Raw genomic sequence first — 22,235 nt, 5'->3', positions numbered from 1 at the left:
TTCTTTACACTGGGTGTACAAAGTAAGTCCTATTAATACAAATGGCCGTGTTAAAGGAACACAGATGGTTTGGGAAACTGACCAACTGCACGAATTGGCACCTGAGGTTACTGTATCTGGTACCTGAGGTTATCTTTATGATATTGATGTAGGACAATGTTTAACAAAAACTTAATTGTCATAAACAAGAAATTATGGGAAAGGATGGATCTAGGCAAACAAAACCTCAGATGCCTAACTGAAAAGCACAGTTGACATATGTCTATAGTGAAAATTTAGTGAATATTTTCTAAATATAATAATTTATTTTCTTTGTAGAATTTCTTCGAATTCTTAATTCATTGTACATCACTTTGTTATCTTAACCTTTCTGGGACAGACTGCGACCTAAATTCTGTGAGTATAGATTGTGCACATTTCTTATCACTTGTGGAAGCATGCTTTACTTTTTAGCTCTAAATTATTTTATTTTATTTTATTTAGCTGTTTGAATCCTTGCATCATGGTTGCTGCTTAAGCTTGTCCTGTCTGAATGCTGCAAGGAATGTATATTCACACAGGTAATCTGAAATTGCTTATTTTTATATTAATTTTAAAGGAACAAACACAGAGTTCCAATAATCCTCTGATTTATAGATTTTGTAGGACATTGGACATTACTGAAATAAAAACCCACATTATCCCTGGTGCATTCCTAGTGTCAGAAAATAACAGCTTTGAAATATTTTAACAGTTTTTGCCATTGGTCTAAAGCTCCAAGCTGCAGATCTACAATGCTCATAATTTGTGTCCCAATATTTTTCATACATGATAATTGGGTCAATTAACCTGTACATGTAGCCCACTCTATATGCGGAGGGTGTCAGCTGTGAGATACTGCTGACACCCACCTCCAGTGACTGTGCTGCAAGCCCTGGATGAGCAAGGCAAAGGATGGGAGTGGTAAATGTATTTCTATTAGCACTGTTTTTTATGCCTGATATTATATTATACTGTATAAATTTATTACCACTACCATGGACCCTTCAGTTCTTCAACAAGCAACATAGAGCTTACTATCATGGTTAGGCTTGACACCACCATATCATTATCTTAATTAAGCTGCCAGAGGATGCGCTGCTCATTAGAAATGAGCAAATAAAAAAAATATAGATTCTGCCAGTTCGCCCAATTTTTTGAAAAAATTTGGTTCGATTCAAATTTATTCGTAGCGAATCACATTAAAAAACGGCTATTTCCTGGCTGCAGAGAGCTTTTATAGTGGTGTAGAACACTGTGCCTTGCAGTAACACTCATAGGGAGTCTGCTGTGTTAGTGAAATAATACTGAGTCAGTATGACATGCAGTATGACATGTCTGATTCCACAAGATGTCTACAGAACCTGTTCTATTAAACGCATATACAAATAGGGCCCCCCGACAGAGTGGGGAGGGTGTCAGCAGTAAGTTTGTGTTGACGTCAGAACAATAACCTCCAAAAAGCGGATCCTGTCTGTTGAGCATCCGCCTTCATTCGGTTAGCATTTGGTCAGTAATGCATCTGTATTGCTAATGCAAAAAAAAACAAGAGTGGATCCAAAACAGAGATGACACCTTAATGAAATATTTGCATGTCTTCTGTGTTTTGTACCCACTCCTGCTTTTGGCTACCAAATCACAAGCCAATTCTGATGGGGCAATACAGGCCTTACAGCTGCTACACAGACAGGATCTGTTGCGCGTCTCATTTTTACTTCCTTCTGACAGATAATAAAGGTCAAATAAATGATGATGTCAGCCAGGCCGAAAGGCAAATAGTGGCCAAGTCATGAAGTGGGGAGGGTGGGAACAGCATGCGAAGTCCACAGAGTGGCCCTATGTCAGAGTCTGAAGGTGGCGGCAGCATCAGGAGGAGGAGGCCACAGAGTAGCACAATGACAGTGTGGAGATGGTGGCAGCTTCAGGAGGCCACAGAGCGGCACAATGACAGAGTGGAGGTGGCAGATACATGAGAAGACCACAGAGTGGCAAAGTGACCTAGTGTGGAGGTAGCAGCAGTATGAGGAGACCACAGACTGGCAAGGTGACATAGTGTGGAGGTGGCAGCAGCATGAGGAGAGCACAGAGTGGCGAGGTGACATAGTGTGGAGGTGGCAGCAGCATCAGGAGACCACAGAGTGACCCGGTGACAAAGTCGGGAGGTGGGTGTCAAAACCAGTACCAGCTGAAGATGGTGGGTGAAAGAAAGAGCACTTGTCATCAGATGTGTGGCAGCATCAGAATAGTAGCTGAGGCAGGTAGCCAGAAGAAACTGGCCCTCCTTGATGCAGCGCCGACACCATGTTCTCTGTGTTGTCGGTCACCATGGTTCCGATCTTCAGTTGTTGAGGAGAAAGCCAGGAACATTGTGACACCGCCGTGCCTTGAACATGTGGAATGCTGAAGGGGCACTGTGAATTGTCCCTGCAGTGGAGGCTAAGGACACGGTGGAGGATGAGGAGGCAGAGGCGGACATTGTTGCAGGACCAACGGCGTGACAATGTGGAGGTGGAATCGGCGTCACCTGGCCAAGTTGCTGGTTTGGCTGTGCAGGAACCACATTTACCCAGTGGGCCGTAAAGGACATGTATTGTCCCTGACCATAGTTACAGCTCCACACGTCGGCGCTGGCGTGCACTTTGGCAGACACAGACAGGCTCAAGGACTGGCCTACCTTCTGTTCTACATATGTGCAGGGCTGGTACTGCCTTTTTTGCAAAGAAATTATGGCTTGGGACTCTCCACCTTGGCTCGGCACAAGCCATTAGTTCTCTGAAAGGTGCACCACTTGGAAAGGGAGGGACTGCAGCACCAGCAACTTGGCCAGGAGCACGTTCAGCTTCTGCGCCTTGGGATGAGTGCACGCATACTATTGTTCTCATTGGTAATTGCTTCGGTGATTGATTGCTGATGGAATAACTGACGAGGAGTAGGTTCGAAGAGGAGCATGAGCATCTGGACCAGCAGAAGATGGGAATGACAGACAGCTCCCTTCGGCTGAGGTGGTGGAGCCTTGACTGGCTGAAACCGGGTGCGTGCCATTGGGTGAAGCAGCTGTTGCTGCGGCAGGCTGGACCACCACATAGGAGACATGGTTCTCCCAGGCCACCTTATGGTGACGCTGCATATGTTGACGCAGGGCCGTGGTGCCACGCTTCACTTTCTGCCCACATATTCTACAAACCGGATTCCAAAAAAGTTGGGACACTAAACAAATTGTGAATAAAAACTGAATGCAATGATGTGGAGATGGCAAATGTGAATATTTTATTTGTAATAGAACGTAGATGACAGATCAAACGTTTAATCTGAGTAAATGTATCATTTTAAAGGAAAAATAAGTTTATTCCAATTTTCACGGTGTCAACAAATCCCCAAAAAGTTGGGACAAGTAGCAATAAGAGGTTGGAAAAGGTAAATTTGAGCATAACGAAGAGCTGGAAGACCAATAAACACTAATTAGGTCAAATGGCAACATGATTGGGTATAAAAAGAGCTTCTCAGAGTGGCAGAGTCTCTCAGAAGCCAAGATGGGTAGAGGATCACCAATTCCCACAATGTTGCGCAGAAAGATAGTGGAGCAATATCAGAAAGGTATTACCCAGCGAAAAATTGCAAAGACTTTGCATCTATCATCATCAACTGTGCATAATATCATCCGAAGATTCAGAGAATCTGGAACAATCTCTGTGCGTAAGGGTCAAGGCCGTAAAACCATACTGGATGCCCGTGATCTCCGGGCCCTTAAACGACACTGCACCACAAACCGGAATGCTACTGTAAAGGAAATCACAGAATGGGCTCAGGAATACTTCCAGAAACCATCGTCAGTGAACACAATCCACCGTGCCATCCACCGTTGCCAGCTGAAACTCTACAGTGCAAAGAAGAAGCCATTTCTAAGCAAGATCCACAAGCTCAGGCGTTTTCACTGGGCCAGGGATCATTTAAAATGGAGTGTGGCAAAATGGAAGACTGTTCTGTGGTCAGACGAGTCACGATTCGAAGATCTTTTTGGAAATCTGGGACGCCATGTCATCTGGACCAAAGAGGACAAGGACAACCCAAGTTGTTATCAACGCTCAGTTCAGAAGCCTGCCTCTTTGATGGTATGGGGTTGCATGAGTGTGTGTGGCATGGGCAGCTTGCATGTCTGGAAAGGCACCATCAATGCAGAAATATATATTCAGGTTCTAGAACAACATATGCTCCCATCCAGACGTCATCTCTTTCAGGGAAGACCCTGCATTTTTCAACAAGATAATGCCAGACCACATTCTGCATCAATCACAGCATCATGGCTGGGTAGGAGAAGGATCCGGGTACTGAAATGGCCAGTCTGCAGTCCAGATCTTTCACCTATAGAGAACATTTGGCGCATCATAAAGAGAAAGGTGCAACAAAGAAGGCCCAAGACGATTGAACAGTTAGAGGCCTGTATTAGACAAGAATGGGAGAGCATTCCTATTTCTAAACTTGAGAAACTGGTCTCCTAGGTCCCCAGACGTCTGTTGAGTGTTGTAAGAAGAAGGGGAGATGCCACACAGTGGTGAAAATGGCCTTGTCCCAACTTTTTTGGGATTTGTTGACACCATGAAATTCTGATTCAACATATTTTTCCCTTAAAATGGTAAATTTTCTCAGTTTAAACTTTTGTTCCGTGATTTATGTTCTATTCTGATTAAAATATTAGAAGTTGGCACCTCCACATCATTGCATTCAGTTTTTATTCACGATTTGTATAGTGTCCCAACTTTTTTGGAATCCGGTTTGTACATATGGCCATGTTAACCTCCTCCAGCGGCTTAACAAAAAACTGCCACACCACCGAGTAGGTAATTTTCCCCCCAACAGTCCACACTGACTGACTGCTACCACCGCTGCCTCTGTGAACCCCTACACCACTACTTCCCAGGCAGGTAGGCTGCTGAGAAGCAGGTGGTCTACCCCGGGCACGTTTGGCTCCCGACTTCCCACTGCTGCCACCTTGCTGACTCCGAGCCATGCTACCACCTTGCTGGCTCAGCCTCTGCCTCACGGGCAAGCCTCCACCCTTTTCTCCTGATGAAGCTCCTTCTGCACCTGGCTCCCAAGTGCGATCGGCTTCAGCATTATCGAGTAGTGTCTGCACATCACTGATGTCCTCCTCAACGGTCTCTGGGTCAGGAGCCTGATCGCTCGTAACACCACCTCCCACGCCACTCTCCTCATCACTACTTGCTCGCCTAGCGGAGGAAGCGGCGGGTGTCTCCTCCAGATCTTGGCTGGGCAGTAGCTGCTGACTGTCCTCTAGTAGCTCATCCTCGCTGTATAGTGGAGCTGAGCCCACAACGTACAATACTTCTGTGGCTGAGGGAACAGCAAAAGACAGAGGCAGGTTGAGGACAGGTGAGGGAACAGGGCCTGCTCCAGGGCCATGCCAACTAAGGGTTGTGTCTGACGAACCCACCGACTGTTGACTGGGGGTGTCTGATGTCACTTGGGATGAAGAGAATGACCGAGTTAACCAATCAAGAACCGCTGGGTTGCTGGTCAAGACACGACCGCTATATGACACCGGGAGCTCATGCCTCTCGCTGCAACTCCTGCTGCCATGCCCCCTTACTCTGCTGCGATCTCTGCCTATGCCAGAAATATTTAGGCCTCTGCCACTCATCTGTGCATGGCCTGGCACTTCTCTGTCTGACATACTTTTAGCTAAACGAAATAAATTAAAAACAAATTAAAACACCCCTAAAAGCGACAAATATATATATATATTTTTTGTACTGAAATAGGCCACTAAACGCTTTCATCACAAATAACTGCAACAGTGAAGTGCGTATATATATATTTTTCTGTACTGAAATAGGCGACTAAACGCTTTCGCCACATATAGCTGCAATAGTGAAATGCGTATATATATTTTTTCTTTTTGTAATGAAATACGCCACTAAACGCTTTCAACACTTATAGCTATAAGTGAAGTGAACTGCATATATTTTTTTATTTTGTACTAAAATTCGCCACTAACTGCTTTCGCCACAAATAACTGCAACAATGAAGTGCATATATATTTTTCTTTCTGTACTGAAATAGGCCAATAAATGCTTTCAACACATATAACTGCAGAAGTGAACTCAGAATATATTTTTATTTTTATACTGAAATAGACCACTAAACGCTTTCACCACAAATAACTGCAACAGTGAAGTGCGTATATATTTTTCTTTTTGTACTAAAATAGGCCACTAAATGCGTTCACCACATATAACTGCAACAGTGAAGTGTGTAAATATTTTTATTTTTGTACTGAAATAGGCCACTAAACTCTTTTACCGCAAATAAATCCAACAGGTACTTGGGACTCAGCTCACACCTATGCAACTGGATACTGGATTTTCTTAAAAAAGACCACAAATCGTACGCATGGGCAAGCACTTCATTTCATCCTTAACACTAAACACTGGGGTACTGCAAGGCTGTGTGTTGAGCCCTCTTCTTCACAAATGACTGTAAACCTATTCACAATACCAATACCATTATAAAATTTGCAGATGACACGACCGTGATAGGCCTAATCTCCAACAATGATGAAACAGCCTATAGGAAAGAGGTTGAGAACCTAGAGAGATGGAGTACGAACAACAACCTCATACTCAATACCAATAAAACAAAGGAGCTAATTCTGGATTTTTAGGAAGAAGAAACGAAATGGACACCATCCCATTAGCATTAATGGTGGAAACGTGGAGATAGTTCAAAGTTTCAGATTCTTGGGAGTCCATATTAGTCAGGACTAGGGATGAGCGAACCCGAACTGTATAGTTCGGGTTCGTACCGAATTTTGGGGTGTCCGTGACACGGACCCGAACCCGAACATTTTCGTAAAAGTCCGGGTTCGGGTTCGGTGTTCGGCGCTTTCTTGGCGCTTTTTGAAAGGCTGCAAAGCAGCCAATCAACAAGCGTCATACTACTTGCCCCAAGAGGCCATCACAGCCTTGCCTACTATTGGCATGGCTGTGATTGGCCAGTGCAGCATGTGACCCAGCCTCTATATAAGCTTGGGTCACGTAGCGCTGCACGTCACTCTGCTGATACAAGCGTAGGGAGTTGCTGCTGCGACGTTAGGGCGAGATTAGGCAGATTAACTCCTCCAAAAGACTTAATTCAGTGATCGATCTCCAGCTGTGGATCATTGAAGTGCTGATATTGAATTGCTCACTTTTTTTAGGCTGCCCAGAGCGTTTTTATATCACTTTTTTCTGGGGTGATCTGCGGCCATTTTGTGGCTTGTGGTGCGCCAGCACAGGCTACCACCAAGTGCATTTAACCATTAATAGTGTGGTTATTTTTTGCTATATCCTACATCAGGTGCAGGCTGAGCCTGTGTCACCCAAGTGCATTTAACCATCAATAGTGTGGTTATTTTTTGCTATATCCTACATCAGGGTCAAGCTTTCATCAAGTGCATTTAACCATCAATAGTGTGGGTATTTTTTGGCCATATACTACATTAGGTGCAGGCTGAGCCTGTGTCACCCAAGTGCATTTAACCATCAATAGTGTGGTTATTTTTTGGCCATATACTACATCAGGGGCAAGTTGAGCCTGTCACCCAGCGCCTAAAAAATAGGCCTGACATTTCTATTCCTCCAAATCAGTACAGTTTTAGCTGGTCAAGTTATATTTAGTGACCGTAAAAGCACAGTTTTTGTTCTGGGTTGAAAAACTATTCCCAAATTTGCCATTCTCAAAATTAGTAGTTTCTGCTATATCAGGCCTACTTTAAATCTATCCCAAAAAGGATATCTTAGATTGAAGGTGCTGATAGTGTCATTCTGAAAAACTTAACACACACGCTACAGTGCAGATACAAGTCTAATTCTGAGATTAAAGGTATATCTGTCACACAGCGCGTAAAAAATAGGCCTCACATTTATATTCATCCAAATCTGTACTGTTTTAGCTGGTCAAATTATTTGTAGTGACCGTAAAAGCACAGTTTTTGTTCTGGGTTTAAAAACTATTCCCAAATTTGCCATTCTCAAAATTAGTAGTTTCTGCTATATCAGGCCTACTTTAAATCTATCCTAAAAAGGATATCTTAGATTGAAGGTGCTGATAGTGTCATTCTGAAAAACTGAACACACACGCTACCGTGCAGATACAAGTCAAATTCTGAGATTAAAGGTATATCTGTCACACAGCGCGTAAAAAATAGGCCTCACATTTATATTCAACCAAATCTGTCATTACTTGTGTGCCTGTATTAGTGTAATACGGTACCTAAATAGATAGCCAGACAGTGTTAGGTGTCTGTAAAAAAAAGGCCTGAATTTTAATTCAATACATTGGCCTGAATAATATTTTTCTTATTGTGGTGAACGGTAACAATGAGGAAAACAACTTGTAAGGGACGCGGACGTGGACATGGTTGTGGTGGTGTTAGTGGACCCTCTGGTGCTGGGAGAGGACGTGGCCGTTCTGCCACAGCCACACGTCCTAGTGTACCAACTACCTCAGGTCCCAGTAGCCGCCAGAATTTACAGGGATATTTGGTGGGGCCCAATGCCGTTCTAAGGATGGTAAGGCCTGAGCAGGTACAGGCATTAGTCAATTGGGTGGCCGACAGTGCATCCAGCATGTTCACATTATCTCCTACCCAGTCTTCTGCAGAAAGCGCACAGATGGCGCATGAAAACCAAGCCCATCAGTCTGTCACATGCATATCAGGGAAACTGTCTGAGCCTCAAGTTATGCAGCAGTCTCTTATGCTGTTTGAAGACTCTGCTGCCAGGGTTTCCCAAGGGCATCCACCTAGCCCTTCCCCAGGGGTGAAATGAGATAGAATGCACTAACGCACAACCACTTATGTTTCCTGATGATGAGGACATGGGAATACCACCTCAGCACGTCTCTGATGATGACGAAACACAGGTGCCAACTGCTGCGTCTTTCTGCAGTGTGCAGACTGAACAGGAGGTCAGGGATCAAGACTGGGTGGAAGACGATGCAGGGGACGATGAGGTCCTAGACCCCACATGGAATGAAGGTCGTGCCACTGACTTTCACAGTTCGGAGGAAGAGGCAGTGGTGAGACCGAGCCAACAGGGTAGCAAAAGACAAAGAGGGAGCAGTGGGCAAAATCAGAACACCCGCCGCCAAGAGACTCCGCCTGCTACTGACCGCCGCCATCTGGGACCGAGCACCCCAAAGGCAGCTTCAAGGAGTTCCCTGGCATGGCACTTCTTTAAACAATGTGCTGACGACAAGACCCGAGTGGTTTGCACGCTGTGCCATCAGAGCCTGAAGCGAGGCATTAACGTTCTGAACCTTAGCACAACCTGCATGACCAGGCACCTGCATGCAAAGCATGAACTGCAGTGGAGTAAACACCTTAAAAACAAAGAAGTCACTCAGGCTCCCCCTGCTACCTCTTCTGCTGCTGCCGCATCGGCCTCTTCTGCTGCTGCCGCCGCCTCGGCCTCTTCCTCCGCCTCTGGAGGAACGTTGGCACCTGCCGCCCAGCAAACATGGGATGTACCACCAACACCACCACCTGCGTCACCAAGCATCTAAACCATGTCACACGGCAGCGTTCAGCTCTCCATCTCACAAACATTTGAGAGAAAGCGTAAATTCCCACCTAGCCACCCTCGATCCCTGGCCCTGAATGCCAGCATTTCTAAACTACTGGCCTATGAAATGCTGTCATTTAGGCTGGTGGACACAGACAGCTTCAAACAGCTCATGTCGCTTGCTGTCCCACAGTATGTTGTTCCCAGCCGGCACCACTTCTCCAAGAGAGCCGTGCCTTCCCTGCACAACCAAGTGTCTGATAAAATCAAGTGTGCACTGCGCAACGCCATCTGTGGCAAGGTCCACCTAACCACAGATACGTGGACCAGTAAGCACGGCCAGGGACGCTATATCTCCCTAACTGCACACTGGGTAAATGTAGTGGCAGCTGGGCCCCAGGCGGAGAGCTGTTTGGCGCACGTCCTTCCGCCGCCAAGGATCGCAGGGCAACATTTTTTGCCTCCTGTCTCCTCCTCCTCCTACTCAGCTTCCTCCTCCTCTTCTTCGACCTGCTCATCCAGTCAGCCACACACCTTCACCACCAACTTCAGCACAGCCCGGGGTAAACGTCAGCAGGCCGTTCTGAAACTCATATGTTTGGGGGACAGGCCCCACACCGCACAGGAGTTGTGGCGGGGTATAGAACAACAGACCGACGAGTGGTTGCTGCCGGTGAGCCTCAAGCCCGGCCTGGTGGTGTGCGATAATGGGCAAAATCTCATTGCAGCTCTGGGACTAGCCGGTTTGACGCACATCCCTTGCCTGGCGCATGTGCTGAATTTGGTGGTGCAGAAGTTCATTTGCAACTACCCCGACATGTCAGAGCTGCTGCATAAAGTGCGGGCCATCTGTTCGCGCTTCCGGCGTTCACACCCTGCTGCTGCACGCCTGTCTGCGCTACTGCGTAACTTCGGCCTTCCTCATATGCGATGTGCCCACCAGGTGGAACTCCACCTTGCACATGCTGGATAGACTGTGCGAGCAGCAGCAGGCCATAGTGGAGTTTCAGCTGCAGCACGCACGGGTCAGTCGCACTGCGGAACAGCACCACTTCACCACCAATGACTGGGCCTCCATGCGAGACCTGTGTGCCCTGTTGCGCTGTTTCAAGTACTCCACCAACATGGCCAGTGGCGATGACGCCGTTATCAGCGTTACAATACCACTTCTATGTCTCCTTGAGAAAACACTTAGGGCGATGATGGAAGAGGAGGTGGCCCAAGAGGAAGAGGAGGAAGAGGGGTCATTTTTAGCACTTTCAGGCCAGTCTCTTCGAAGTGACTCAGAGGGAGGTTTTTTGCAACACCAGAGGCCAGGTACAAATGTGGCCAGACAGGGCCCACTACTGGAGGACGAGGATGAGGAGGAGGTGGAGGAGGATGAGGTTGAAGCATGTTCACAGCGGGGTGGCACCCAAAGCAGCTCGGGCCCATCACTGGTGCGTGGCTGGGGGGAAACACAGGACGATGACGATACGCCTCCCACAGAGGACAGCTTGTCCTTACCTCTGGGCAGCCTGGCACACATGAGCGACTACATGCTGCAGTGCCTGCGCAACGACAGCAGAGTTGCCCACATTTTATCGTGTGCGGACTACTGGGTTGCCACCCTGCTGGATCCCCGGTACAAAGACAATGTGCCCACCTTACTTCCTACACTGGAGCGTGATAGGAAGATGCGCGAGTACAAGCGCACGTTGGTAGACGCGCTACTGAGAGCATTCCCAAATGTCACAGGGGAACCAGTGGAAGCCCAAGGCGAAAGCAGAGGAGGAGCAAGAGGTCGCCAATGCAGCTGTGTCACGGCCAGCTCCTCTGAGGGCAGGGTTAGCATGGCAGGGATGTGGAAAAGTTTTGTCACCACGCCACAGCTAACTGCACCACCACCTGATACGGAACGTGTTAGCAGGAGGCAACATTTCACTGACATGGTGGAACAGTACCTGTGCACACCCCTCCACGTACTGACTGATGGTTCGGCCCCATTCAACTTCTGGGTCTCCAAATTGTCCACGTGACCAGAGCTAGCCTTTTATGCCTTGGAGGTGCTGGCCTGCCCGGCGGCCAGCGTTTTGTCTGAACGTGTATTCAGCACGGCAGGGGGCGTCATTACAGACAAACCCAGCCGCCTGTCTACAGCCAATGTGGACAAGCTGACGTTCATAAAAATGAACCAGGCATGGATCCCACAGGACCTGTCCATCCCTTGTGCAGATTAGACATTAACTACCTCCCCTTAACAATATATTATTGTACTCCAGGGCACTTCCTCATTCAATCCTATTTTTATTTTCATTTTACCATTATATTGCGGGGCAACCCAAAGTTGAATGAACCTCTCCTCTGTCTGGGTGCCGGGGCCTAAATATGTGACAGTGGCCTGTTCCAGTGGTGGGTGAAATGAAGCCTGATTCTCTGCTATGACATGAAGACTGATTCTGTGCTGACATGAAGCCAGATTCTCTGTTACGCGACCTCTCTCCTCTGCCTGGGTGCCTGGGCCTAAATATGTGACAGTGGCCTGTTCCAGTGGTGGGTGACGTGAAGCCTGATTCTCTGCTATGACATGAAGACTGATTCTGTGCTGACATGAAGCCAGATTCTCTGTTATGGGACCTCTCTCCTCTGTCTGGGTGCCAGGGCCTAAATGTGTGACAGTGGCCTGTTCCAGTGGTGGGTGACATGAAGCCTGATTCTCTGCTATGACATGAAGACTGATTCTGTGCTGACATGAAGCCAGATTCTCTGTTACGGGACCTCTCTCCTCTGTCTGGGTGCCTGGGCCTAAATATGTGACAGTGGCCTGTTCCAGTGGTGGGTGACGTGAAGCCTGATTCTCTGCTATGACATGAAGACTGATTTTCTGCTGGCATGAAGCCTGAATCTCTGTTACGGGCCCTCTTTCCTCTTTTCCTCTGCCTGGATGCCTGGGCCTAAATATGTGACAGTGGCCTGTTCCAGTGGTGGGTGACGTGAAGCCTGATTCTCTGCTGTGACATGAAGACTGATTCTCTGCTGACATGAAGTCTGAATCTCTGTTATGGGACCTCTCTCCTCTGCCTGGGTGCCTGGGCCTAAATATGTGACAGTTGCCTGTTCCAGTGGTGGGTGACATGAAGCCTGATTCTCTGCTATGACATGAAGACTGATTCTCTGCTGACATGAAGCCAGATTCTCTGTTACGGGACCTCTCTCCTCTGCCTGGGTGCCTGGGCCTAAATATCTGACAATGGACTGTTCCATTGTTGGGTGACGTAAAGCCTGATTCTCTGCTATGACATGCAGACTGATTCTCTGCTGACATGAAGCCAAATTCTCTGTTACGGGACCTCTCTCCCCTGCCTGGGTGCCGGGGCCTAAATATATGACAATGGACTGTTACAGTGGTGGGTGATGTGAAGCCAGATTCTCTGCTATGGCATGAAGACTGATTCTCTGCTGATGTGAAGCCAGATTCTCTGCTATGGGACCTCTCTCCAATTGATATTGGTTTATTTTTATATATTTTATTTTTATTTTAATTCATTTCCCTATCCACATTTGTTTGCAGGGGATTTACCTACATGTTGCTGCCTTTTGCAGCCCTCTAGCTCTTTCCTGGGCTGTTTTACAGCCTTTTTAGTGACGAAAAGTTCGGGTCCCCATTGACTTCAATAGGGTTCGGGTTCGGGATGAAGTTCGGGTCGGGTTCGGATCCCGAACCCGAACATTTCCGGGAAGTTCGGCCGAACTTCTCGAACCCGAACATCCAGGTGTTCGCTCAACTCTAGTCAGGACCTGTCATGGATAAAAAAAACACAACAGAAATGACCAAAAAAGGCCTTCAGAGGCTTTATTTTCTGAGGAGTGTGAAGAAAGCACAACTCCCAAAACAGCTGCTAGTCAATTTTTACAAGTGCACCATAGAATCTGTTATCACTAGAGTTGAGCGAACACCTAGATGTTCGGGTTCGAGAAGTTCGGCCGAACTTCCCGGAAATGTTCGGGTTAGGGAAATGAATTAAAATAAAAATAAAATATATAAAAATAAACCAATATCAATTGGAGAGAGGTCCCATAGCAGAGAATCTGGCTTCACGTCAGCAGAGAATCAGTCTTCATGCCATAGCAGAGAATCTGGCTTCACGTCACCCACCACTGTAACAGTCCATTGTCATATATTTAGGCCCCGGCACCCAGGCAGAGGAGAGAGGTCCCGTAACAGAGAATCTGGCTTCATGTCAGCAGAGAATCAGTTTTCATGTCATAGCAGAGAATCAGGCTTCACGTCACCCACCACTGGAACAGGCCACTGTCACATATTAAGGCCCAGGCACCCAGGCAGAGGAGAGAGGTCCCTTAACAGAGATTCAGGCTTCATGTCAGCAGAGAATCCATCTTCATGTCATAGCAGAGAATCAGGCTTCACGTCACCCACCATTGGAACAGGCCACTGTCACATATTTAGGCCCAGGCACCCAGGCAGAGGAGAGAGGTCCCATAACAGATATTCAGGCTTCATGTCAGCAGAGAATCAGTCTTCATGTCATAGCAGAGAATCAGGCTTCGCGTCACCCACCACTGGAACAGGCCACTGTCACATATTTAGGCCCCGGCACCCAGACAGAGGAGAGAGTTCCCGTAACAGAGAATCTGGCTTCATGTCAGCACAGAATCAGTCTTCATGTCATAGCAGAGAATCAGGCTTCACGTCACCCACCACTGGAACAGGCCACTGTCACACATTTAGGCCCCGGCACCCAGACAGAGGAGAGGTTCATTCAACTTTGGGTTGCCCCGCAATTTAATGGTAAAATGAAAATAAAAATAGGATTGAATGAGGAAGTGCCCTGGAGTACAATAATATATTGTTAAGGGGAGGTAGTTAATGTCTAATCTGCACAAGGGATGGACAGGTCCTGTGGGATCCATGCCTGGTTCATTTTTATGAACGTCAGCTTGTCCACATTGGCTGTAGACAGGCGGCTGGGTTTGTCTGTAATGACGCCCCCTGCCGTGCTGAATACACGTTCAGACAAAACGCTGGCCGCCGGGCAGGCCAGCACCTCCAAGGCATAAAAGGCTAGCTCTGGCCATGTGGACAATTTGGAGACCCAGAAGTTGAATGGGGCCGAACCATCAGTCAGTACGTGGAGGGGTGTGCACAGGTACTGTTCCACCATGTTAGTGAAATGTTGCCTCCTGCTAACACGTTCCGTATCAGGTGGTGGTGCAGTTAGCTGTGGCATGGTGACAAAACTTTTCCACATCTCTGCCATGCTAACCCTGCCCTCAGAGGAGCTGGCCGTGACACAGCTGCATTGGCGACCTCTTGCTCCTCCTCTGCCTTCGCCTTGGGCTTCCACTGGTTCCCCTGTGACATTTGGGAATGCTCTCAGTAGCGCGTCTACCAACGTGCGCTTGTACTCGCGCATCTTCCTATCACGCTCCAGTGTAGGAAGTAAGGTGGGCACATTGTCTTTGTACCGGGGATCCAGCAGGGTGGCAACCCAGTAGTCCGCACACGTTAAAATGTGGGCAACTCTGCTGTCGTTGCGCAGGCACTGCAGCATGTAGTCGCTCATGTGTGCCAGGCTGCCCAGAGGTAAGGACAAGCTGTCCTCTGTGGGAGGCGTATCGTCATCGTCCTGTGTTTCCCCCCAGCCACGCACCAATGATGGGCCCGAGCTGCTTTGGGTGCCACCCCGCTGTGAACATGCTTCATCCTCATCCTCCTCCACCTCCTCCTCATCCTCGTCCTCCTCGTCCTCCAGTAGTGGGCCCTGTCTGGCCACATTTGTACCTGGCCTCTGGTGTTGCAAAAAACCTCCCTCTGAGTCACTTCGAAGAGACTGGCCTGAAAGTGCTAAAAATGACCCCTCTTCCTCCTCTTCCTCCTGGGCCACCTCCTCTTCCATCATCGCCCTAAGTGTTTTCTCAAGGAGACATAGAAGTGGTATTGTAACGCTGATAACGGCGTCATCGCCACTGGCCATGTTGGTGGAGTACTCGAAACAGCGCAACAGGGCACACAGGTCTCGCATGGAGGCCCAGTCATTGGTGGTGAAGTGGTGCTGTTCCGCAGTGCGACTGACCCGTGCGTGCTGCAGCTGAAACTCCACTATGGCCTGCTGCTGCATGTGCAAGGTGGAGTTCCACCTGGTGGGCACATCGCATATGAGGCGGTGAGCGGGAAGGCCGAAGTTACGCTGTAGCGCAGACAGGCGTGCAGCAGCAGGGTGTGAACGCCGGAAGCACGAACAGACGGCCCACACTTTATGCAGCAGCTCTGACATGTCGGGGTAGTTGCGAATGAACTTCTGCACCACCAAATTCAGCACATCCGCCAGGCAAGGGATGTGAGTCAAACCGACTAGTCCCAGAGCTGCAATGAGATTTTGCCCATTATCGCACACCACCTGGCCGGGCTTGAGGCTCACCGGCAGCAACCACTCGTCGGTCTGTTGTTCTATACCCCGCCACAACTCCTGTGCGGTGTGGGGCCTGTCCCCCAAACATATGAGTTTCAGAACGGCCTGCTGACGTTTACCCCGGGCTGTGCTGAAGTTGGTGGTGAAGGTGTGTGGCTGACTGGATGAGCAGGTGGAAGAAGAGGAGGAGGAAGCTGAGTAGGAGGAGGAGGAGACAGGAGGCAAAGAATGTTGCCCTGCGATCCTTGGCGGCGGAAGGACGTGCGCCACTACATTTACCCAGTGTGCAGTTAGGGAGATATAGCGTCCCTGGCCGTACTTACTGGTCCACGTATCTGTGGTTAGGTGGACCTTGCCACAGATGGCGTTGCGCAGAGCACACTTGATTTTATCGGACACTTGGTTGTGCAGGGAAGGCACGGCTCTGTTTTAGAAGTAGTGCCGGCTGGGAACAACATACTGTGGGACAGCAAGCGACATGAGCTGTTTGAAGCTGTCTGTGTCCACCAGCCTAAATGACAGCATTTCATAGGCCAGTAGTTTAGAAATGCTGGCATTCAGGGCCAGGGATCGAGGGTGGCTAGGTGTGAATTTACGCTTTCTCTCAAATGTTTGTGAGATGGAGAGCTGAACGCTGCCGTGTGACATGGTTGAGATGCTTGGTGACGCAGGTGGTGGTGTTGGCGGTACATCCCATGTTTGCTGGGCGGCAGGTGCCAACGTTCCTCCAGAGGCGGAGGAAGAGGCCGAGGCGGCGGCAGCAGCAGAAGAGGCCGAGGCGGCAGCAGCAGAAGAGGTAGCAGGGGGAGCCTGAGTGACTTCTTTGTTTTTAAGGTGTTTACTCCACTGCAGTTCATGCTTTGCATGCAGGTGCCTGGTCATGCAGGTTGTGCTAAGGTTCAGAACGTTAATGCCTCGCTTCAGGCTCTGATGGCACAGCGTGCAAACCACTCGGGTCTTGTCGTCAGCACATTGTTTGAAGAAGTGCCATGCCAGGGAACTCCTTGAATCTGCCTTTGGGGTGCTCGGTCCCAGATGGCGGCGGTCAGTAGCAGGCGGAGTCTCTTGGCGGCGGGTGTTCTGATTTTGCCCACTGCTCCCTCTTTTGCTACGCTGTTGGCTCGGTCTCACCACTGCCTCTTCCTCCGAACTGTGAAAGTCAGTGGCACGACCTTCATTCCATGTGGGGTCTAGGACCTCATCGTCCCCTGCATCGTCTTCCACCCAGTCTTGATCCCTGACCTCCTGTTCAGTCTGCACACTGCAGAAAGACGCAGCAGTTGGCACCTGTGTTTCGTCATCATCAGAAACGTGCTGAGGTGGTATTCCCATGTCATCATCATCAGGAAACATAAGTGGTTGTGCGTTAGTGCATTCTATCTCTTCCACCCCTGGGGAAGGGCTAGGTGGATGCCCTTGGGAAACCCTGGCAGCAGAGTCTTCAAATAGCATAAGAGACTGCTGCATAACTTGAGGCTCAGACAGTTTCCCTGATATGCAAGGGGGTGTTGTGACAGACTGATGGGCTTGGTTTTCATGCGCCATCTGTGCGCTTTCTGCCGAAGACTGGGTGGGAGATAATGTGAACGTGCTGGATGCACTGTCGGCCACCCAATTGACTAATGCCTGTACCTGCTCAGGCCTTACCATCCTTAGAACGGCATTGGGCCCCACCAAATATCCCTGTAAATTCTGGCGGCTACTGGGACCTGAGGTAGTTGGTACACTAGGACGTGTGGCTGTGGCAGAACGGCCACGTCCTCTCCCAGCACCAGAGGGTTTACTAACACCACCATGACCATGTCCACGTCCGTGTCCATTATTAGATGTTTTCCTCATTGTTCCCGTTCACCACAATTTTGAAAATGGCAAATTTGGGAATACTTTTTCAACCCAGAACAAAAACTGTGCTTTTACGATCACTACAAATAATTTGACCAGCTAAAACAGTACTGATTTAGAGGAATATAAATGTCAGGCCTATTTTTTAGGCGCTGTGTGACAGGTATACCTTTAATCACAGAATTAGACTTGTATCTGCACTGTAGCGTGTGTCTTAAGTTTTTCAGAATGACACTATCAGCACCTTGAATCTAATATACCCTTTTTGGGATAGATTTAAAGTAGGCCTGATATAGCAGAAACTACCAATTTAGAAAATGGCAAATTTGGGAATAGTTTTTCAACCCAGAACAAAAACTCTGCTTTTACGGTCACTACAAATAACTTGACCATCTAAAACAGTACTGATTTGGAGGAATATAAATGTCAGGGCTATTTTTTAGGCGCTGGGTGACAGGCTCAACTTGCCCCTGATGTAGTATATGGCCAAAAAATAACCACACTATTGATGGTTAAATGCACTTGGGTGACACAGGCTCAGCCTGCACCTGATGTAGTTAGTATATGGCCAAAAAATAACCACACTGTTGATGGTTAAATGCACCTGGGTGACACAGGCTCAGCCTGCACCTGATGTAGTATATGGCCAAAAAATAACCACACTGTTGATGGTTAAATGCACTTGGGTGACACAGGCTCAGCCTGCAGCTGATGTAGGATATAGCAAAAAATAACCACACTATTGATGGTTAAATGCACTTGGGTGACACAGGCTCAGCCTGCACCTGATGTAGTTAGTATATGGCCAAAAAATAACCACACTGTTGATGGTTAAATGCACTTGGGTGACACAGGCTCAGCCTGCAGCTGATGTAGGATATAGCAAAAAATAACCACACTATTGATGGTTAAATGCACTTGGTGGTAGCTTGTGCTGGCGCACCACAAGCCACAAAATGGCCGCCGATCACCCCAGAAAAAAGTGATATAAAAACGCTCTGGGCATCCTAAAAAAAGTGAGCAATTCAATATCAGCACTTCAATGATCCACAGCTGGAGATCGATCACTGAATTAAGTCTTTTGGAGGAGTTAATCTGCCTAATCTCGCACTAACGTCGCAGCAGCAACCTCTCCCTATGCTTGAATCAGCAGAGTGACGTGCAGCGAACGTGACCCAAGCTTATATAGAGGCTGGGTCACATGCTGCACTGGCCAATCACAGCCATGCCAATAGTAGGCAAGGCTGTGATGGCCTCTTGGGGCAAGTAGTATGACGCTTGTTGATTGGCTGCTTTGCAGCCTTTCAAAAAGCGCCAAGAAAGCGCCGAACACCGAACCCGAACCCGGACTTTTACGAAAATGTTCGGGTTCGGGTCCGTGTCACGGACACCCCAAAATTCGGTACGAACCCGAACTATACAGTTCGGGTTCGCTCATCCCTAGTTATCACATACTGCATTACAGTGTGGTACTCCGGCTGCTCTTCTGAGGACAAGAAGACCCTTAAGCGCATCATCAGAATGGCTGCCAGAATCACTGGTACTCAGTTACCATCACTGGATGACATCTTCACTGCTCGCTGCAGCAACAGGGCAAAAATTATCTGCGGGGATCCAACTCACCCCAGCCACAACCTTTTCATTCCCCTACCCTCTGGTAGGCGTCTTAGAGCCCTACACGCCCGCACCACTAGGCTGAAGAACAGCTTTTACCCCAAAGCAATCAGTCTTTTAAATGCTCAGAGACTATTGCCCCTTCCTAGGATAGAAACTACCACAGACTGAAAGTGACTGCTGCATTCATGAACCCATGATGATCTCTTGTCTGCAGTGGTGTCTGAATCAGTGTGTATATATACTCATAATTACTTCCTACTTTGCTGTTGCTATATATATATATTTTTTTTTTTCTTCTAGTGTAATGCTTTAGTTTAAATGTCAGTTCTTGTTCCTCTGTCCATGGCATCTAGGATTGCTCCAAACAACATTTCATTGTATTGTACATTGTATTACATTGTATTGTACAGTGACAATAAAGGCATCTTATCTTATCTTATCAGTGAACTGCATATATATTTTTCTTTTAGTCCTGAAATACATTACTAAACGCTATTACCGCAAATAATTGCAACAGTGAACTGCGCATATATTTTTCTTTTTGTAATGAAATACGCCACTAAGTGCTTTTAACACTTATAGCTGCAGAAGTGAACTACGTTTATATTTTTCTTTGTGTACTGAAATACGACACTAACTGCTTTCGCCACAAATAACTGCAACAATGAAGTGCGTACCATATATATTTTTCATTCTGTACTGAAATAGGCCACTAAACGCTTTAAACACATAACTACAGAAGTGAACTGAGAATATATTTTTATTTTTGTACTGAAATAGGCCACTAAACGCTTTTAACACATACTGTATAACTGCAGAGGTGAACTGAGTATCCATTTTTATTTTTGTACTGAAATAGGCCGCTAAACGCTTTCAACACTTATAGCTGCCGAAGTGAACTGCAAATATATTTTTATTTTGTACTGAAATTCGCCACTATCTGCTTTCGCCACAAATAACTGCGACAGTGAAGTGTGTAAATATTTTTATTTTTGTACTGAAATAGGCCACTAAACTCTTTTACCGCAAATAAATGCAACAGTGAACTGCATATATATTTTTCTTTTAGTACTGAAATACAGTCAGGTCCATAAATATTGGGACATCAACACAATTCTAAAATTTTTTGGCTCTATACACCACCACAATGGATTTGAAATGAAACGAACAAGATGTGCTTTAACTGCAGACTGTCAGCTTTCATTTGAGGGTATTTACATCCAAATCAGGTGAACGGTGTAGGAATTACAACAGTTTGCATATCTGCCTCCCACTTGTTAAGGAACCAAAAGTAATGGGACAATTGGCTTCTCAGCTGTTCCATGGCCAGGTGTGTGTTATTCCCTCATTATTCCAATTACAATTAGCAGATAAAAGGTCCAGAGTTCATTTCAAGTGTACTATTTGCATTTGGAATCTGTTGCTGTCAACTCTCAAGATGAGATCTAAAGAGCTGTCACTATCAGTGAAGCAAGCCATCATTAGGCTGAGAAAACAAAATAAACCCATCCAGAGAGATAGCAAAAACATTAGGCGTGGCCAAAACAACTGTTTTGAACATTCTTAAAAAGAAGGAATGCATCGGTGAGCTCAGCAACACCAATAGACCCGGAAGACAACGGAAAACAACTGTGGTGGATGACCAAAGAATTCTTTCCCTGGTGAAGAAAACCCCCTTCACAACAGTTGGCCAGATCAAGAACACTCTCGAGGAGGTAGGTGTATGTGTGTCAAAGTCAACAATCAAGAGAAGACTTCACCAGAGTAAACACAGAGGGTGCACCACAAGATGTAAACCATTGGTGAGCCTCAAAAACAGGAAGGCCAGATTAGAGTTTGCCAAACGACATCTAAAAAAGCCTTCACAGTTCTGGAACAACATCCTATGGACAGATGAGACCAAGATCAACTTGTACCAGAGTGATGGGAAGAGAAAAGTATGGAGAAGGAAAGGAACTGCACATGATCCTAAGCATACCACCTCATCAGTGTAGCATGGTGGTGGTAGTGTCATGGCGTGGGCATGTATGGCTGCCAATGGAACTGGTTCTCTTATATTTATTGATGATGTGACTGCTGACAAAAGCAGCAGGATGAATTCTAAAGTGTTTCGGGCAATATTATCTGCTCATATTCAGCCAAATCCTTCAGAACTCATTGGACGGCGCTTCACAGTGCAGATGGACAATGACCCAAAGCATACTGCAAAAGCAACCAAAGAGTTTTTTAAGGGAAAGAAGTGGAATGTTATGCAATGGCCAAGTCAATCACCTGACCTCAATCCGATTGAGCATGCATTTCACTTGCTGAAGACAAAACTGAAGGGAAAATGCCCCAAGAACAAGCAGGAACTGAAGACAGTTGCAGTAGAGGCCTGGCAGAGCATCACCAGGGATGAAACCCAGCGTCTGGTGATGTCTATGCGTTCCAGACTTCAGGCTGTAATTGACTGCAAAGGATTTGCAACCAAGTATTAAAAAGTGAAAGTTTGATTTATGATTATTATTCTGTCCCATTACTTTTGGTTCCTTAACAAGTGGGAGGCACATATGCAAACTGTTGTAATTCCTACACCGTTCACCTGATTTGGATGTAAATACCCTCAAATTAAAGCTGACAGTCTGCAGTTAAAGCACATCTAGTTCGTTTCATTTTAAATCCATTGTGGTGGTGTATAGAGCCAAAAATGTTAGAATTGTGTCGATGTCCCAATATTTATGGAACTGGCTGTACATTACTAAACGCTATTACCGCAAATAATTGCAACAGTGAACTGCACATATATTTT

General features: G+C 47.1%; 1 protein-coding gene across 2 annotated transcripts in view; it reads left to right on the top strand.

The window, feature by feature from the left end:
- The window catches only part of LOC120980842 (capping protein, Arp2/3 and myosin-I linker protein 3-like), a 1,329,972-nt gene that overhangs the window by 703,765 nt on the left and 603,972 nt on the right, over nt 1–22,235 (top strand). For both annotated transcript variants that reach the window (XM_040410169.1, XM_040410170.1), the window contains 2 exons: nt 319–396; nt 484–560. In XM_040410169.1, the coding sequence (XP_040266103.1) occupies nt 319–396; nt 484–560 (155 nt within the window). The remainder of the gene's footprint in view (nt 1–318; nt 397–483; nt 561–22,235) is intronic.

Source organism: Bufo bufo, chromosome 10 (assembly GCF_905171765.1).
Source record: "Bufo bufo chromosome 10, aBufBuf1.1, whole genome shotgun sequence".
NCBI lineage: Eukaryota > Metazoa > Chordata > Amphibia > Anura > Bufonidae > Bufo > Bufo bufo.
This window is presented reverse-complemented; position numbering and strand designations above follow the sequence as displayed.